Here is a 20,249-nt window from a genome sequence, read left to right on the forward strand (position 1 = left end):
CGTGGTTTTGCGACATCACCCTGTCATTTGATATTCTGCTATATCTCAGTGGCATAGTTAGGGGAAGGGGGAGGGCAGGAACAGCGATTTTGTTCTTTGTAAACTCCTAACCACAAAATACGATTACCATGTTATTTTGAACACGAGAGCTCTCAAAAAAGGTATATTCCTGTGACCTTGATTTCTTAACTCAGTGGCGTAGGAAGGGGGAATTACATCAACCTTCATTATTTTTAACTATTAAATAAGTCATCTTGAAAATTTGTATCTAGGACATTCGCGTTTCGGGCAAGTGAATTTTTCCTATTGAAAAACAGAAACCTTAATTCCGATCGTCATGTAAATTTAATTGCGAGGGGTTTTGAGGGCGTTCATAACGCGTGTTATTATGATTTTGGTTTGAAACGATTTTTTTTGTTTTTACAACAATCGATTATAACTCATCCATCATCGTGCGGCAAAATTGTGATTCTATCATACTAACAATTGTGCTATTGAAAAATGTCGAGACATGTTTAGAACGCAGATTTCGACGAATCAGAGCTGAAAACAAGGTTAAGCTCCATCCAATATGGGTATTTCTGTAATCAGAAGCTGATCATTCCGGAATCGAGATGATGAGCATGAGCATGAGCATGAGCATGATTGATCGCACGCGGTTACTACTCCGTTATTGCCAGATCAGCTGTAATTACACAGAGAACCAACAGATGATGCTCGGGATCAACATGCATCCTCAATGTGTAAAAACTGGATATCTTAATCTTTATGTAAGGCAATACCAGCGCCGGCCGCATCCGAATGCAGGTCAAAGAAGGAGTTTGTATGGGAATATGTTGACGTGATACTCGCTTCATTGGAAGCCGAGAACACCTCTGCACTTCCACGAGAAATCACTGGGATGTTGGAGAAAGGGCAGGGTATACAGCAGGGTTCGTTTTGGTAAACGATTCACTGATTTCGAGTGTCGGGTTCTTTAGACCAAATGTCAATGAAATAACACCGCAATAATGAGCATACGCAAAGATACTGGACTTAATCGAACATCTCCTTGTAAGGTGATCCTCTTTATACCGAAAACTATTGCGCGTTATTGTATCTGTAGAATCTACAGTGTAGATAATACGACCTCATGGAATGTATCGACACGGAGTTTGTTGGGGTTTGGTCAACCGGACATTTAGTTTTCTACCTTACAGATCAAGTAGCGACGTCTCTCGTATAGACTTCGTGTGTTCTAAAAGAAAAAACGCTACGATACCGCGAAAAACACACCTGAAAAACCTGATGTCACGAATATTTGGTGAAAAAGGTGAACACGTCTTAGTGGCAAGAGTTAATTAAATGAAGAAAGTATAAATGAGCGGGACAAAGTTTGCCGGATAGCTAGCCTCTAGCAAGCTATATACGATTTCAACACGACGTACCGATATGGAAGCTATCAATCTCATGAATTCTATGCGCGCCGTAATGATCATTCCGGAATCGAGATGATGCTCGAAAACCGGAAATCAAATCTAGACGCCATTTTGAAAATCCGTGTGACAACTTCCGGTTCCGTGAATGACCCAACACCACACAATAGGGCTATTTTGGAACCAGAATAATACAGAACAGAAATCGACTCCAGATGCCATTTTAGGATAAAAGATAGCGAGTTTTGCTCTCTGGAAAACAGTAAAAAAGACCAAATACCACCCAATATGATTATTTCTGCAACCGGGATGATGCCAAGAGGCCTAAAATCAAACGCAGATGCGATGTTGTAACCCATAGTGGCAAATTTCGGTAACTGGAAAACACTCAAAAATAGTCAAATACAACAGAATATGAGTATTTCCGGAATGAAATCCAGGAGTCAACCCAGATGCCAGTTTAAATCGTTTCAGAGCCACCGCATTATTTCCAAAGTGTTTTATTGGTGTGTTATTTGCATTAAACATGCTTATACAAGATAATCCATAGTACCTGATTTCAGCGTGAGAAGACTTATTGAAAGTGTGTGTGAAGTGAAGTGAAGTATGCTTTAAACTTATCCTTTATGGCTTGCAATAATGCAATAAATACAGAATGCAATAATGCAAGCAATTGAGGGTGTTACGGCCAAAAATTGGTCAAACAAGTTTTGGACAGCTTAATGTATTTAAAAATCTCTGGTACCTTTCCTTTTCCAGTTGCCGTATAATAATCCTGTCCAGGAAGTTAGTTAAAGTCTGTCTTGACGTAAGTTTTATCATCCTATAACACGCAATCAAACATCGTGGGTCAGCACTGCTTTCGCGATCGTTGTCTAGCAGATATGGTTTGCTTATCGTCACGATTGGGAATCACCACTTTTTTGGCTCATCCGGTTTGGCTTTGGTCCAGCTCATTTTTTAGCTCGATTCACAGTTGTAGACGATACTCCCAGCTTGCTTGCGACATCACGAACGAAAAGGTATGAATTCCGCTTGAAACTGCTGACCACTCCTGTCGTCTTTTTTGTGGCCTTCAGGTTTCTATTTTCCCCGATCCTGGCTGCCTGGCAGTCGACGAACGTTCTCCAAACGCTTTTATTACTTTGGTGACGGTTGATTTGGCCACATTCAACAATTTTGCAACAATTTTGTGGGAATTTTGATGCGTTGCTTCTCTTGCTTCGACGCAATTTTCCCAACTGAAGAGCAAATGTTAAAATCAAACGGAAGATATGATACTATACACACATCTTTAGAATGAGGGATGTTCAGGTTTTTTATACACGATTAAAATAATGCGGCAAATTGAATTTTTTGACGTTACATCCTTTATAACAAATAGCAATATGTAGTTCTACGCAGCCTTGTCATTCATCCTCAGAGAATCGCCAGCGTGTAGGAGAACAATTGCTCTCACACTGGTGGACAAAGCGTCGCATTTGCTTGAAGAGAGCAGCAAATCGTGTGTATCTGAGTAGCTTGCAGAAAAACACAGCGGTGGAATTTGAAACATCTCGCCAGAGAGATGATTAATTGGTGTGTTCTTCCTCACACGAAAGGACATTACGCTCAATGTCTATACAACAGAGCTCACTGCAGGGCTTTTACTAGCAACATATATCAAACGAAGGCAACATCGAGGTAGGAAAGTAAAGTGCGTTGTTTGCTTTGCATCTCGAAACTGAAAAAAAAACAGCCGCCCGTCACGCATGTTGGCTCTTCGAATGCTATCGAATTTATCTCAGCAGTGATCACTGCGGTGTACTCCTGTGTATTCTCATTAGAGTGATTCATCACTCTTGTTCGCTCAGCTGTGGTGTAAGTAGCAAGTGTATTATTTTTCTGCAAGCGGTAGAAACACAGCACAAAGTGAAATGAAGAAGTATGGTGCAAAAAGTTGCTATACGCAGCCTTCATGCTGGGTAAGAAGTTAGCGGTAAATATTAACTCTGCTCTTCCCACACTTTGAGGAGAGTAACAAGGCTGGTTCCTTGCGGTCGTGACTTCGCTAACAACCCTTCTCATATTTTTTCATCGCGAGATGTACACCTCACGAAAATTAATTTGAATTGGACTTATAGTGATTTTAATCAATTTGGTAATTCTAAACATAAACTCCAGCATTGTTGAATTTATCTTAGAAATTACAGAAATAATTGGCTTTCACCCAACACTAACAGTTCATGACAAAACTTTCTGCTTGACGACATGGACCTCTACATAAAACAGAACCCATCAGAATAGGGTCAAGGTAGTTATCAAGATAATGGATACCTTCCTCTTTATAAAACAAAACACTTTCTAAATTATCTAGAATCGAAAAAATCGATTTCGATTTGTTTATATTCGGCACCTGAGTCTTTTCAAACGTACCTGAACTTACAGTGGAGATTTATCCACGGTACGACTCAGGAATTCGGAACTGTAACGTGTTAGCCCCTGTCGTGTACATGACAGGGAGGGAAACCTGATTACCGGAAAAACGGAGGTGGCCAGGCGTTAAAAACAACATTTTAGTGTGATATTGAACGGCGAGGAAGACAAAGCCGTCAAAAGGAGTAGGATGAATATTAAAAATAATGGACGAGCTGTGGATCAATCATCTAGGTCGAGATTAAGAAGCAGTAAATTGTAAGCGAACAGGTAATCATTTGAAATAGCGACGAAGTTGTTCACCTGAGTGACGTGCGACAGCGAGATTAACCGTGAAATGAAAAGGCGGAAAGCGACCGCAAACACGGCCTTCTACGGCTTGCGTAACCAGCTTAAGGTGAAACCTCATTGAATCCACAAATCGCCGACTTCGAGTCACCACTTCGAATTTTCGAAAGCGCAAGACTCGGAAATAGTTAATGCGTTCCATGTGAAAATGTTATTTTATATTTGCTGTGGTGAAGCAAACATAAAATAGAATTTTCATAGAGAACGCAAAGAGTATTTCCGAGTCTTGTGCTTATGAAAATTCGAAGTGGTGACTCGAAGTCGGCCATTTTGGATTAAATGAGGTTTCACCTTAAGTACCGTAGCTTGCAGTCTATAGAACACTGATTCCCCCATTGGCCGTCTATGGCCATGAAGCATGAGCATTGAAAAAGGCCGACCGGCACGCTCTTGGTGTTTTTGAGCATAGGATCTTGCGTTCCATCCTTGGTGACAAACTAGAACAAGGTGTTTGGCGGATATATTCAAGTGGATAAAACACGGCAGAATGACGGAAGAGCGACCAGCAATGGCTATATTTAGCAGGAATCCCGACCCCGCATTCGATGGATGTGTGCTGTCGATTGGAGGATAGCAGCCCAAGATCGAGCAACATGGTGACATATTCTGGATTCAGTACCGGATCGATGATCGGTCTGTCACCGAAATTTCACTTTTGTAAAGTAAATATTCTATAAATAAATAAAAAGCATAAATATAACCCGCGTAAAAAGACCCCAGTGTACCTGTTTTTTTTGCGCGGATTCCGGAATTTACGCGATTTGTTTTTACGCAGATTCCGGAATTTACGAGGTTTCATTTTACGCGGCACGTATCCCCCGCGTAAGAAGCGACTTTAGAGTATTGCCTTAGTTTGTTTTTCCTCCGGATTTTTTAATTCAGGAGAGAAGCGATGGTCTCGCAAAAGTTTTGCAATTTTTGACCAACTTTGCTTACTGACTCTCTCCGAATTAGAATATGTACACTGGGGTCTTTTTTTACGCGGTTGGTTGTACCGCGTTGAAAAAATCCGCGTATAAAAAAACCGCGTAACTTTAAACAATCGCGTAAAAAAACTCCATTCAATAAAAAGTTCCGATTAAAAATAATGGCACGTAAGTAAATATAAACTTGAAAAATGCTGTAAAAATGGTAACTAAACACACGAAATGAGTTCATAGTGCTTCTAAAATGAAAATTCATTGAAGAAAATGACAACAACTTTTTTTATAATAATTTTGCTACATGTTTAAGCTTTCATTCCTTAATCGAAAGTAATCGCAACGACCCTGACTCGTATCGTTATACAATTATTAATGTATTTTTGTTTCTTCTTCCTGAATCAACGGAAATTGCCTATTCTTTGATAATAACAGCAAATATATTAAAAGTATGCATTATTTAGATTAATAAAACAGAATATCTTATTGTCATGAACCATATGATTGATTTTTTACTTCATTGGATTTACTTATACTAAACTTATTAATTACCGCGTAAAAATAATCTTCCAATTCGCGTAAAAATAATCCTCGTTATTACAAAAAAACGCGTAAAAATAATCCGCGTTATTGTAAAAAAAAGGCGTAAAAAAAGTCGCGTATAAAAAACCGCATAAAAATAACCCGCGTAAAAAAAGACCCCAGTGTACGTGAAAAATTATTGATTTTCCTTGAGTATTATTTTAAAACTATAATTTATCAAAAACAAACGAACTACCCGACAAAAAGACTTTCTAATAATCGAAAACCTCATTCCATCGAATTGACTCCTAATCAAGCAAATAAAATAACAAGCAGATTAAGTGTCGTTTATGTTTAATATATTTACAGAGGCATATCCCATTTAAGATGTTCACCGACGTAGTCCGAATTGATACTACCTAAACACTTTCAAATAGAGACGAATCAATATCAAGAGCAAATCATTTATTAATGTCACAACTGTCAACGATAACAATAGCGGATTATTGACAATGCACTCAATAGCCAACACTGGAAGCACACATTCACCAGCAATCATGCGAAATGAAGACCCATCAGAAGATTAACAACCTTTTAGCAAACAAAGCTTCATATTCGTCTATCTCACTCATTCGTCCTTGTTAATATGTTGCTGTACGTTGAATGCTTCCAACCATGGCCAACCCAGACGTGCTATGAATAAAGATATTAAAGTCATCCATGTGTTGTTTGCCTTTGACCTGACTTGCGGGTCAGAACCGATGGAATCGTTGGCCGAAATTGTAATCGCACTGGTAAGTATGTGTGTGGAATAACTGCAGACATTTACAACTTGGCTTGCTATTATTCTCGACAGCTAAGAAATTCCCTTGACGCAAACAGCTCCTGCATCGCAATTCGAATCTGCTTGGAATTATTCTGGTTACAAGTATTGGATAACGGGAACGGAATTAGCAGGGAAGACCTTGAGAGCATTGGACATTGGTAGGCATTACTCGTATTGGTTGACAACAAAACTTCAGCTGCTTCTTTGGTTATAAATATGTATTCCTAGCTGCGTGCTGAACATTGACTTCGAAAAAAAGAAACCAACGAAGCGGTATGCCCGCTTGACCAGCTCGTCCTTATCGGAAATCATCGGCCAGTGTGAGGAAGTTTTAATCGAATCGCTCGATATAAACGCACCGGTAGACACTAAATCTTCCTCCAGACTGTTCAAACAAGAGTCCGTTGCAGGATCACAGCGGAATTTCCAGTCTGTGTCCCAGTATCTTCATACTCGCAACACCAGAGGCACAACTGTCACACTGAAAAACATCTTCTACAATGAACCCGAGCGTCAACACAATCGCCGATGGATCCAACAGGATTACCGCCGGCTTCTGGCAGATTTGCGTTTACTTGCACTGATCCATCACGACCGGTCGTTTACGTTGCAGGATCTTACCACAACGGAGGTAGTTTTCCGGAGCAAGAAGTGAGTGAATGAATCTTGTGATTATTTTCATAGCAAAGTAAAGCTTTGATGCTTTATTCTGATTCGGAACTCTATCGTCTGTTTGTTATACACAGACCTGAATGAGTTTTATTAAGTTTTACACCTTTTGTAGTAACTATACATTTTAATTTTTTTGATTTTTATCATTTTGATTCAGCAGTTGAAATGAATAAGTAGCAATAGTTCCTAATATTATTTTTGTCACCTCAAGACAGCAACCTAAATTGAATTCGTACTGTGAAAAAAATATCACAAAGAATCAGTTAATATGAATCAATTTGTTTCGGCTTCGGTCATCCCTCCACGTGTCAACGTCTCGTCTGCAGCATTATTCATACTCATGGGACTCTATATGGGCCATAAATCTCATCGAATTGGAAACATAAATCCAGAATACATCTTTACTCGCCGGTTGCTTTTTATTCCATTGTTTACAGGATTGCCGCCCTGCTGCCAAAGTATTGCGAGCTCTATGGGCTAACCGAATCGGATGTTGATGTGATCACTTGCCGCAAGGACGGCATTCTTGTTGAGTGCTTTTTCAGTCGTCGTGAAGCACGTCCAGCGCTGGAACCGATACAGGTTACGTTTATAAACGGTCAACCCGCCGGCACACTGCTACCGACAGTGAATGAAATTCTTACCCAACATCGGCAAGCTATAGATTTTCTAATAGTTGTGACTTTTCCCAACAATGAGTTGCTAACCCAGCAAAATGAGCCAATCATACGGAATTGTTTGTCTCGCTGTCTAAAACAGTACCGGAATTGCTTGAAACGCAAACACAAAGCAGAGGTGGTTGCCGCTAAAAACCCGAACGAATCTCCCAGCCGACGGCAGACCAGTTCAAAATTGTTAAAAATTGCAATGATGCCTCGGCAGGACGATGAAGACATTCTCTATGGACTCAGCCAACCGAACCCTGCTCGAGAAACGACGTTTCGTAAGTGTAGTGAATGGCTGCAAACGAATAATTTTGACCTACAACTGGAAGCCATGTCAGAAATGCGACAGAAAGTCGACTTTTTCGGTACTGTTGTACCGCCAAATCACGCCGTACAACAACACAACAAAAAATCGACGACGACTTTGAAAAACAAACCCCCAGACATGTTACCGGTACCCAGGTTTTACCCCGTGCCAGATGAGAAGAAGTTGGAAACCACTCCGGTTTTCCGAAGAAAACGTATTAAACAAGAACCAGCGTTTGCGGTGAAAAATGATGCTTATTCACTCAAGCCGCCAGAGGTGGTGAGTCGCAAACATCCACAACGAAAAGAACGAGACTCATTTCTCAACATTGTACCGAAACCACTGGATGGCAGTTTGTCATTTTCCCATCAGGATTTTTTTGGACTATCGACAGAAAACAAACACAGTAAAAAAAATGAAAATTCTCCGATACCAGTTGCTGCTTCTGATTCTTTTGCAAAAATTATGGAGGAATCAAAGCAAAATAAACAAGATTCAGATTCTCTTAACCTGTCAAATGTTAGCTACGTAGATAAAAAATCAACCTCGGTTTCTTCAAAAGATCTTTTCCTAGGAAGAGACTCAAACCAACCAAATCGGGAGCTTTCACCTATACTGAAAATCGATGCAACTATCGCAGCAGGACGCGATACCCCTCCCAGTCCTTTAATGGAGCCGCTCTTCCTGTATCCACCTCCGCTGGAAAACGACCGATACGGGCTTTATTCCCCGAAGCCGCGATACTGGAAAAGAGATATAATCGAAGCTTACAAGAGCTTTCAACGTGCCTGCTGGGAAACAACTCAGCACTTCCGACTGGCCAAGGAGAGCGAATCGGGCGACGATTCCGACGGATGCCATTACTGTTCTCACAGTCCCAAAAGTCGGGAAATAGAAATGCTTCGCCAGCCCTTCCATACCGCAAGGGATATATTCGCCAACATCGGCGCCAGGAAATGATAAATGCCACCAATATTTAGTCTGCCATGAGTTCGCCTATCGCAAACATGCAATTTTTTAAGCCAATGATATGGTGTTAAGAGCTTATATGAAAAATTAACCTTAAAACACACATATTTTTTTGTTTACACCAATAATTTTTATGAAAGTTAAAAAAAACTGAATAATAAACTTATATCATAATTCATATTACCAATGCATTTTATTTTATTTTAAAATACAATTAATTTTCAGTCACCTTGTGCGACACTTCAGGCTGCAACTTTATTTGTAACCGCGTAGCAGCGTCCTTGTACCATCAACCACAAGTGCCTTATTTGTATTTTTACGCTTTATGGTTATTGATTGAGCCGTTGCGAACCAGAGTGGTCTATGTGCCATCGAGCGAATTGTTCAGGAGAAGCAATTTTCGAAAAATCTCTGAATAAAATTCTGTTCAACGGATTCTTTCAAACAAAATGTTCTAATATAAGGGTTATGGAGTGGTTTAACATTGGGATACATAAAATTAACAGTTTCTTTGCGAAATCGGTGATTTTATCTCACCAATGTACATAGACCACTCTGACTTCATATATATATTCACTGGAATCCTCGAATCGTTTCGGAACAGAGTGGTCTATGTACACAAAGAAAATGACGGTAAATCGTATAAAATGGCTAGTGTCACATGTTATATGATACATATAGCATGTCACATGTAAGATGTCACGTGTTACATTACATGTAACACAAGATATTACATACTACATAATATTTTACATGTTACATTTTTCGTGTTACATTACGTGTAACATGTTACATATCACGTGTGACATGTACAAAACAAGTGGCATGTTCCTTATCACATGTAATATGCTACATGTTACGTGTTACATGGTAGTATCACATCGATTTATGTACAAAGACCACTCTGTTCCGAAACAAAACGGCCATTCTGTTTCGGACGAATTTTCAACACGGAATAAATCAGCTTCAAAATTCGATTTTCCGAAATTTTCCTAATCTCCCAACTTCAGCTTTTTGAGTAGATGCGGTTTATGCAAAAAACTCAGATTGTTTTGCAAGTGATTTCTGTTGACAAATTTGCTGAAAAGTAAAAATAAGTGTTCTTCAGTGATTTTTCTACATGAAAAAAGTAAAGTTTCAGTGTCCTTAGTATGAAAGTGATAGATTTCATTTATGCTTCAAAAATGAAAAGCCAGCAGTGTTGTGTTGGTGTGAGTGCAAGCATCGCGCTGGTTAGCACTGCGTTATGAACGATAGCTTTTGGAGACCGGGGCACGTCGATGTTACCATATTGCGGGCAAGGAAAGCAGTCATAATGGACTGCTTGGAATGCTCAGATAAGTACCACATTAGATAACCTCCATTGTTATCAACATTGTTTTGTGTGGAAAAAGGTCAGTTTTCAGTGCATTTATAACGGTGGAGTGTAGAGAGGCAAGATTTATTTGCTTGTGTGTACATGTGATGAAGTCGGTGCGATGGTTACTCGGCGGTGGTATGAGTGTTGGCGCGAATGAAGTGGTTGATGTGGAAACGAGTTTATTGAACGCTTGTTTTCGTGCATTTGGCTAGTGGCTCGTTCGCTCAAGTATGATGACAGTTCTACAAGGTATGCTACATTTTTGTCTATCCACGCACACAAACAAATCTCGTTATGAAAAATTTCGCGTTTTGTAAGGAATTCAGAACATTTTTGGAAATTTCTCGTTTTATGTTGTTTTATATCTGATTTTTTTGGTCGGAGAGTGAATCTCCAGTTGAAACACACTAGAAATTGATATTAATTTAGATTTAGGGTGAAAAACTGCGATAATATGTCGAAATAAAATATATAAAAATGCTTTATTTCTAATAGTTGGAGCATATTCTTAGTCATTGTAATAGCTAATGACTTTTGTTACTGTATGAAACATAAGCGACTCTATTTAGAAGCGCTATTAGAGTACAAGAAAAGAACGAAAAGTGCAAAAAGGTTACCGGCAAATTGATGAAAAACAGCATATTTTACCTAAACCGCAGCATGTTTATGTATTCCCCACAAATAAAACATGTTTCAACATCATTTCTATAACTTTTCAGGAAAGTATGTTTTATAAGTTTAGTTTAAAATGCAAAATCATTTCATATTTCATACAAATTCGGAAAAAGTTCATAACGATCACTAATACTAACGCATCGACGTGAATAGCATACCTTTCAGAACTATCATCATACTTGGGCTCGTTCGCACCCAAGTATGATGACAGTTCTACAAGGTATGCTACATTTTTGGCTATCCACGCACACAAACAAATCTCGTTATGAAAAATTTTGCGTTTTGTATGGAATTCAGAACATTTTTGGAAATTTCTCGTTTTATGTTGTTTTATATCTGATTTTTTTAGTTGGAGAGTGAATCTCCAGTTGAAACACACTAGAAATTGATATTAATTTAGATTTAGTGTGAAAAGTTGCGACAATATGTCGAAATAAAATATATAAAAATGCTATATTTCTAATAGTTGGAGCATAATCTTAATCATTGTCATAGCTCATGACTTTTGTTACTGTATGAAACATGAGCGACTCCATTTAGAAGCGCTATTAGAGGACAAGAAAAAAAACGAAAAGTGCAAAAAGGTTACCGGCAAATTGATGAAAAACAGCATATTTTACCTAAACCGCAGCATGTTTATGTATTCCCCACAAATAAAACATGTTTCAACATCATTTCTAAGCGGGGGCCTAGTGTGGTTGGTAAAGTTTCCGCCAACCACGCTCGACGCCTGGGTTCGAATCCCACCGCCGACATAGGTGTCGATGGTTGTGAGGTGGCGTGATCCACTCACAACCAACCCAACTGGTCTAGATTCAATCCTAGCCGACACCGGGAGATTTTCTGAGGCGAAAAATCTCTGGGATCACGCCTTCCATCGCATGAGGAAGTAAAGCCGTTGGCGCCGGTCCGTTAATAAACGGGTCGTGAGTTAGGGTCCTGGGTGTGGAGTCGCCTCCCTGGGCGTCGGTGATTGGCCACAACAGTGGCGGAACTAGACCGACGGAAAATAAGCGAGAATAAAAAAAAAACATCATTTCTATAACTTTTCAGGAAAGAATGCTCAATAAGTTTAGTTTAAAATGCAAAATCATTTCAAATTTCATACAAAATTGGAAAAAGTTCATAACGATCACTAATACTAATGCATCGACGTGAATAGCATACCTTATAGAACTGTCATCATACTTGGCGTTCGCACTGACAATGGGCTACGTTCATATAGTGAGCATCGCGTTTCGTTCTAAGATTGTTTCAGATAGTGATGGGAAATATCGAGCGGAGTCGTTGACGATGACATCGATTGTTTCCGAGTTTTTATCGATATTATCGAGAAATTACCGATGGCTTTTGACGTTTTCAATAGGACCTATCTGGCTTTGGTAACAGTGCGGGGTCACGGGAGCAGGGATAGTTTTTGTTTACCTCTAAGTTTTTCTTAAGTCTGTTTGACTGTGGTGAAGCAGTTGATAATTTTCCTATATGATGATTTTCAGGTGAAGGAGGTGGTTCACATGCTTTGTGCCACCTGCGAAATATCGACGGTTGTCGTTGACACTAGGAATTTAGCGATGTTATCGATGGGAGGCGGTTGTCGATGTTAAAGATGGGTACCAAAAACTTTTCTATAATCAAACCTATTACTAAAAAGGTAATAAAATTCTTCCCCAGTCAAGTAACAACACATACTGTCATATATTTAGCACGTGTTACGGGAGTACGACCATCTAATAATGGTCGTGCAACCACATGCAAGATTTTTTCTGTCATAAACTGCTCCCTTTCCATCACAAGTTAAAAAAAAATCACACACCGTCGCATATGTTGCACATGTTACAAGTTTCTTCAATCACCAATTCATCCGGTGAGCGTGTATTAGTTCGCTCGTTGTATGCATACGGAGTAGAGGAAGAATATGACAAGAGCTGCCAAGCAGCATTTTCCCCGTCATAGAGTATGCAAACGTTGATGATTTCAAAGACTTGAAATGCGTCTTTAAATGACATCACGATCTGTAAACTGCGTTAGAGAAAAACAAAAACATTCCATTTCTTGCAAGCTATTTAAAACACATACTCATTGGTTCATGGAAACCCATTTGCACCTGTTTGAAAATACAAAACTCGTGCCCATCCAGAACAATATTCGCAACTTCGGCAACTCTGTTCAGACAGTATAACATATTTTTATTTCATGTAAACACTGGGGGACGAAACGAAAGTGTTTCTAATTAGACATTTGAGGTTGACGGGTGAGATTCTCATTATGTGAGGATGAAGGGAAGCAAAAATAAATCTGATCGTTGCATCAATACAAATGCAGCGAGTGAAGTCTAACACATGCACTGCGGTGCTTGGCTGTATGTTCTCCTGCAGAAACACATACAAGCGTGTGCCCGTCATAATTATTGTTACTTTTCGGTTATTACTATTTGTGTATAATGCGCAGTCATAAGACACAATAAGTAATAAAAAATTGCCCTAAAGTAATAAAATGTTCCCCGTTTGCGTTGGGTGTAGGTAAAATTCGCATCGAAATGTCGTGTCCCCGAGCGTCTGCGTCGGCAGAAGGGAAAATAGCGGTCGTGCGTCGATCTGTTAGATAGAAAATATCCGGTTGACCGAACCTCTAGAGACTCCGCGTTTATTCCTTTCATGAGGCCGTTTTATCTCAGATAGATCAACAACGCGTAATAGCTTTCGGTATAAAGAGGATCACCTTACGAGGAGATATCCGATCATTTGAAGTTGTCTCGATTCGATCAAAGATCCAGTATCCTTGCGTACGATTTATTGTTGCGGTGTTACATTTTCAAACTGAGTAAGTTCGAATCGCATTATGAATATCGTGGCGGATGTAATGAACTTGTTGGCGCTACACTTGTTGTAAAGAACCCGACGCTCGAAATCAGCGCATCGTTTACCAAAACGAACCCTGCTGTATACCTTGCCTTTTCTCCAACATCCCAGTGATTTCTCGTGGAAGTGCAGAGGTGTTCTTGGCTTCCATAAAGCGAGGATCACGTCAACATTTTCCTATACAAACTCCTTCTTTGACCTGCATTCGGATGCGGCCGGCGCTGGTATTGCCTAATGAACAGATTAAGATCACCAGTTTTTACACATTGAGGATGCATGTTGATCCCGAGCATCATCTATTGGTTCTCTGTGTAATTACTGCTGATCTGGTAATAACGGAGTAGCAACCGCGGGCGGTCAATTATGCTCATGCTCATGCTCATGCTCATGCTCAGAAGCGGTTTATGCAAAAAACTCATTTTCGAAAAAAATGGTCTCTAGACCACTCTGTTCCGCAACGGCTCAATTCATAGCGATTTTGGCACTTGCTGAAAACGAGTCGGTTAGTCTACGCGATAACATATTTTAGAGATTTGAGTCACTTTGGTTTCAAAATCCAACAAATGTAATTATAAAGGATGTAGGAAATAGACCACAACCACTTTTATTATTTGGTGTTCAACTTTTTTGATACAAACAGCTACGCAAAATAGCTCTATCTATTTCATTTTCCAACCTATTGATTTGTTATACAACAATCGATGTAATCAACCACGCCCTTCGATGCGTACAGAAATTTATAATTCATAGATTTATTATTATAGCCACGCTTCAGCAACTAAGGCTCCGACGCCGAAAATAATCCATGCTCCAGCGCTAAGTATACAAAGATACCCGACAAGTTGCGTCAAAGTTTTGCATAAGAAATACGACCGGCTACCCTCATTAACCATTTATGCAGATATTCCAACACCCCGTTTCTGCTGGCTGACAGAATAAATCACTTGCTGTTCTCAAGTTCTCAAAACTTCACTTCCGTTCGCGCTCATAAATGGATACGTCAGGATCTTGCAAAACACGTCATCCGTCATGCAGAGTAAAAGCAGTGCTTTCTGTGAAAAATGGCTGTAACGAAGAAAGCACAACGAAAACTCGTACACAGTGGCAATGGCGGACAAAAACCTATACCTTATTTAGGAATATTGTTGACTGATCCACTTATTTCCATTTTGCCAGCTTACAATTTTGACCAGCTTTGTGTTCACTCGACTCACCGTGTTCACTCATATTTCTCGGAAGCCGGATTGAAGTAATATTATCATTATTCAAAACGTATAATCGCGTTCAACCAGTCGCAACCCCGATACATTCCTTGTCACTGCCACCATTAGTAATGCAGCCCGAAGGCACACATGTAGTGCGCAGGAAAATCAAGCGATGATTTGTCAACATTGTATTAAACTAGAATTGCTTGCAATCAGAAATCAAAAACCAGAAAACTAAATAATGAATCAATCGTCACAAACAAAAATCAAACATCATCAATCTACATTCCAAAAATTAAAACTAGGATGTTTATCGTTAAAGACGAAAAGCTTTGAAAACAACAATCAAAACTATAAAACATCAAGGGTTAAACATCAAAAGTATAAAATATTCAAAGCTTTACCAAGCGATATTTGTATGTTGATTCATGCTTGAGAAAGTAAAAATCATCGAATGTCTCAAGTAAAAAGTGACTAAAAAGCGACTTGAAAAATGTTGCCGAACAAAAGGTAAAAAAGTTGAGAAGTACATACACAACTTACAACTTCAGAGGGAACTATTTTGTTGAAGCGTGACACAAAGTCCCTCCAACAATCTTGTTCTGTCAAACCTTTTTCGATTTATCGTTTATACCGTCATGCATAGCTAAGCTGTCAAAGCTTAAACAACAACGCTTCTGCGATATTATTTGCTCAACCAAGCAAAAGAAAAGTTTAAATTTACCGGTACAGATAAACAGAAATAAATCCGAACGAACGTCAACTCAACTTTTTTCTTCTATAAAGACGCCAACAAATGCAATTTGGCATAATGCATTGATACTATGTCCACCGAATAGTACATCTGGTCTCTAATGCCATAGATAAATTAAATCTAGCAGAATACATCCTATTTCCCAGAAAGTTTTGTGGTTAGCTGAACTTACCGGAAAACATCGACATTGTCAACTCGGGTCGCAATCTGGCCATCTGTCTCGAGAGGTACATCTGGGAGCGGCAGTACGCTCCGCTTAGAACAGTATCCAAGGTTCCAACCTTGTCAAACTCTGAAAATTAAACAAAAAAAGTGATTAATTGAAGCTGTTTTTTTGTTCCTAGCTAAGCACAGTAAGTCGCTAGAATGGGACGCAATTTAAATCTTCCCGACAAACCCCAACTTAACTAGGTATAATGAGTGGATTATGGGTGTTGCCTTCCGATGATGTTGAAATATTGAGAACAATTTCGTTGGAGGAAAATAAATAGAAAATACATTAAAAGAGCTAATTAAATTTTAACTACTCTTAATAAGTCTTTTAAAATTATTTCCAACAGTGAAAAATTTTATCTCAATTTTGAATCTCGCGAATGCACAAGTATGCAACGTGGCATTTAAAACAGTTTTGAACGAATACGCAGAAGTGAAAATTGTTGGTAGTTTATTATACAATTTTGCCTTTCGCCCCTGTGCAACGTCAATTCATGGAAAGTATAAAACTGTGCTGTTGGTAAAGCGGAAAACCGATTTCCAGCCAATTAAATCGCATGCTTTTTTTTCTCTAAAACGTTCAATTGATACGGCACAAGATAATGATAGTAATATTATTCAAATGTTCGTATATCTAAACGGATGCTGCGTATCAGTGAATACATTGGCTTCGCAGAACTATTTTTTATATATTTTAGTCCACCGAATACTGAACTGAACATAAAACGAATAATCGTTATTATAATGTCCGATGAATTGGAAAAACTAAATGTGCTTCGTAAAATTTCGTTCGAGGTTGAATTTTAATTTGCATACATGAAACATATGCTTTATTGAAAAAATGAACCGTAAAATAGTTCTAATACAAATCAAAACTCAATACTTCACAGTTAATTAAGACATGAATACCAAACCAAACACACAAAATATCAACCCCCAGATTTAATTGCAGAATGCATTGATTCGCAGTAATGTTTTCGTGCTGGAGTAAAAAAATATTTACTCTCCCCGATCCGGTTTCCCAAACAACCAGCAGCAAAATGTGAGCAGAAGGTCGCCGGTGTTTAGTTCCAGTATCAATAAAATAAATGTCGAATTATTTCGATTCGGCGCCGTTTCGACAGAGTTTTCACGCATGACGGGCTGCTGTATTAGGTGTTCATAGAAACCAAATCAACCAAATAGTTATTATTGAGAATACTATTTCGGCTGGATGCCATCACAAGCTGTTATGACATATCCTGCCATTCGAGCAAGAAAAAATGGATAAATCTTCACGATTGGTTTCCGAACTGTTGAACACACTGGTTAGCAAAAGTAATCCTATTCTCGGTTAGGGACCATTGCTGAAATCACAATTTCATGTTATAGAATAAATACACTATATCTTGCACACTCTTATTTTTAAATTTTAATATCTAGATCCTTGATTTTCTATTCTGCTATTCTTCCTTAAATTCCTAACTCGACATTTTAAAATTAAAATTTTAAATCGTAAACTCAAAAATTCTAATTTCCAAACCACAATTTGCAGAACAATTGATCATTCTCATTGTCTCATTGTACAAGTTTTAATGACTCAATACACCTTGCAGACAGGAAAGGGATATTAGCGTGCTGTCTGGAGACCCCTGCACCTCCCCAAAGGGTACAGGAAGCAGATTTTTTCAGAAGGGACCCAACCGATCAAGACCTTGATAAGATATGCGATCATACATAATTTATACCTTTTTCTATGGAGTTATTTCCGGTTTAGTCTATGTTCAGGCGGCTGATAAGAGATACACAATCAGCACATTTATTTTTGGCAACGGTTCAGAATTCTTTAAAAGCCCATATCTTTTGAACTAAAAATAACACCAACTCGAAATTTTCAGGAGGGTTTCGAAATTTCGTCGAAAATACTTGTGTTTTTTCAGATTTTTCAGTACTATTGTAAAAATATGCATCTGCTGTGAAAATTTCATCAAATTCGATGCAATAGTTTTAAAGATAGGTCTATTTAAAAAGAATATTGAGCTAAATTTCAAATGACAATAACAACTTCAAAACTTACTCAAATTCAATAACAATTGAAAAATCAACTTCCCGTGTGAAATTCTTGAAGTTTTTAATACTTATTTGAAAAAATTAAAAATCGCGATTCTTAGTGATCCGTTTCACGAATTCTAACCCACTAACAGACATTAGAAATACTATTGCGACTACGCACAAGCATACGTGGTTTATTTGAATGGAGCACAACATTGTTAAACTTCCTGATTTAAAATTAATTAAAACCAACACACAACAAAAATGCTATTGAAGCACGCACAGGTGTGTGGTATATCCCAATAAAATGCCAGATAATATACTACACGATGTGGACCCGATTGATACCAGTATAGCATAGGAAGGCTGCTATGGTCATGCACAAATGTTTGTTATTTATTTGAAAGAAATGCAAATAAACCAAAAACAATAAAAAAGAATGCTGTTGGGGCCATGCACAAGTATGTGTGGTTTGTCTAGTGAATATCGAAATTGTATTAAATATCACGATTTGAAATCGGTTCAAACCAATAGTAAAGATGCTGTTAGGTCCACGCACACATGTGCGTGGTTTGTATCATAAAATATACAAATTTCTTAATATTTGCATAGGTATTCCAGATTCAGGAAACAATGTGGGAAAAACTCGCTAGAGAAATCAAAAAATAAAAAGCCAATGTGTTCATTATTAAGTTGCAATAAAATTCAAATCTCCAAATATTGAGTTGGAAAAATCGTCCCCTTAATGCTAGAACTAGATAACTCGAAATTTGTCGATTTTGAGTTAAGTATGTCATCATATTTATCGCGCCGAGCTCTATAACATATCCAAAACTCGTTGAAATACGATTACAAGAAAAAGTGTTATTAATCAATTAAAAAACTAGATATCTCAACGAAAAACAAGCGAATTTTGTAGGTAAACTAAATAACTCGGTTATTTGTTGATTTTTACGTTGCTATAACGGGCCTGGAACGATATGGATGCGTTTCATAAAATTTGAACCTTTAATAATTGCATTTGAATCATCATCACCAGAATAGGTCAAATTTTTAAACTCGTTTTTCTCGAAACGTCAATTTTCGAGTTATCTAGTTCTAGCATTAAGGGGACGAAATATGCTCTACTACTTTGTTTACTATCCGCAACTAGATAGCGCTTCAAGAGCTCTTTGATGCTTCTTAGAATCAATTGATCTTATTTAATATTCCTTCATTTTTATTCAAGTTGGCTATTCTTTTCACATAGAAATAAAAATTTCTCGAATGACACTGATATTTTTCGCAGAAAAATAACTTCTTTCACTAAAACATTATGTAGTAGAAAAACGTGCACAACAACTAATTTATTGCTTCCAAAAATTTTTTTCAAAATCTTCTCTTTTTTTGTCTCTTTGTGGAACAGACACTCCTCAAAAATCCGAAATTCCCTCCACTCTACATTCCTGATTTGGAATCCAAATTCAAAAACCAAGATGTTGAGAACGGAAATTCCATACCGTTTCCTTAGCCCAAAATCCCATATCATAAATCGTACTCCTTATTCTCAAATCTTGAATTAAATTCTTAGTTTTAAATTCGAAGTCCGACATTGTAAGTTTCATTTCTCAAATTCTTGAAAAACTTTTCAATTCCAAACATTTTTATTACTTCAAATTTTAAAACAACTTATATTAATTCGAAATTCTCATATCCCTCTCTGAATACAATAAATCCCTAATCCAAAACTTTACTGTTAATTCTTATTGCCTAATATTAGGTCTGAGTTATTAGTATTTAAAATATTCAATTCGAAATTTGATTTAGAATTCAATTTTTATTTTCTTTTTCAACACTTTCAAGAGTTTATTTATTTTTTGTGAGGCATTATTAACTCCCTACAACTCATTCTCAGACAGTTTCTCTATACAACCAACAGTCTCTGAGCTACGATGCTTTGAACAAAACCCATGCCAAAATGCATGCGCCCATTAAGAATACAACTCATGCAAAGCTCTCCATCTGTGAAAAATGCTCAGTTGGCCAAACCAAAATTTTGTGATTTTTGATGGAAGTTTTTTTTTTTTGTTAGGGAATTAGAATTACGTTGTCCAT

The 20,249-nt window shown here is 38.0% G+C and overlaps 2 protein-coding genes across 7 annotated transcripts in view; one reads left to right on the forward strand and one right to left on the reverse strand.

Annotated features, from left to right (window-relative positions):
• LOC129722031 (protein furry) overlaps positions 1 to 20,249 on the reverse strand; it is a 149,925-nt gene that overhangs the window by 43,683 nt on the left and 85,993 nt on the right. For all 6 annotated transcript variants that reach the window (XM_055675213.1, XM_055675214.1, XM_055675215.1 and 3 more), the window contains one exon: positions 16,084 to 16,203. In XM_055675213.1, the coding sequence (XP_055531188.1) occupies positions 16,084 to 16,203 (120 nt within the window). The remainder of the gene's footprint in view (positions 1 to 16,083; positions 16,204 to 20,249) is intronic.
• LOC129722033 (uncharacterized) lies at positions 6,021 to 9,181 on the forward strand. The gene is made up of 4 exons (XM_055675220.1): positions 6,021 to 6,414; positions 6,477 to 6,604; positions 6,675 to 7,097; positions 7,556 to 9,181. The coding sequence occupies exons 1-4, from the start codon at positions 6,316 to 6,318 to the stop codon at positions 9,048 to 9,050; spliced, it is 2,145 nt and encodes a 714-aa protein (XP_055531195.1). The 5' UTR covers positions 6,021 to 6,315; the 3' UTR covers positions 9,051 to 9,181.

The sequence above is a fragment of the Wyeomyia smithii genome, chromosome 2, assembly GCF_029784165.1.
Source record: "Wyeomyia smithii strain HCP4-BCI-WySm-NY-G18 chromosome 2, ASM2978416v1, whole genome shotgun sequence".
NCBI lineage: Eukaryota > Metazoa > Arthropoda > Insecta > Diptera > Culicidae > Wyeomyia > Wyeomyia smithii.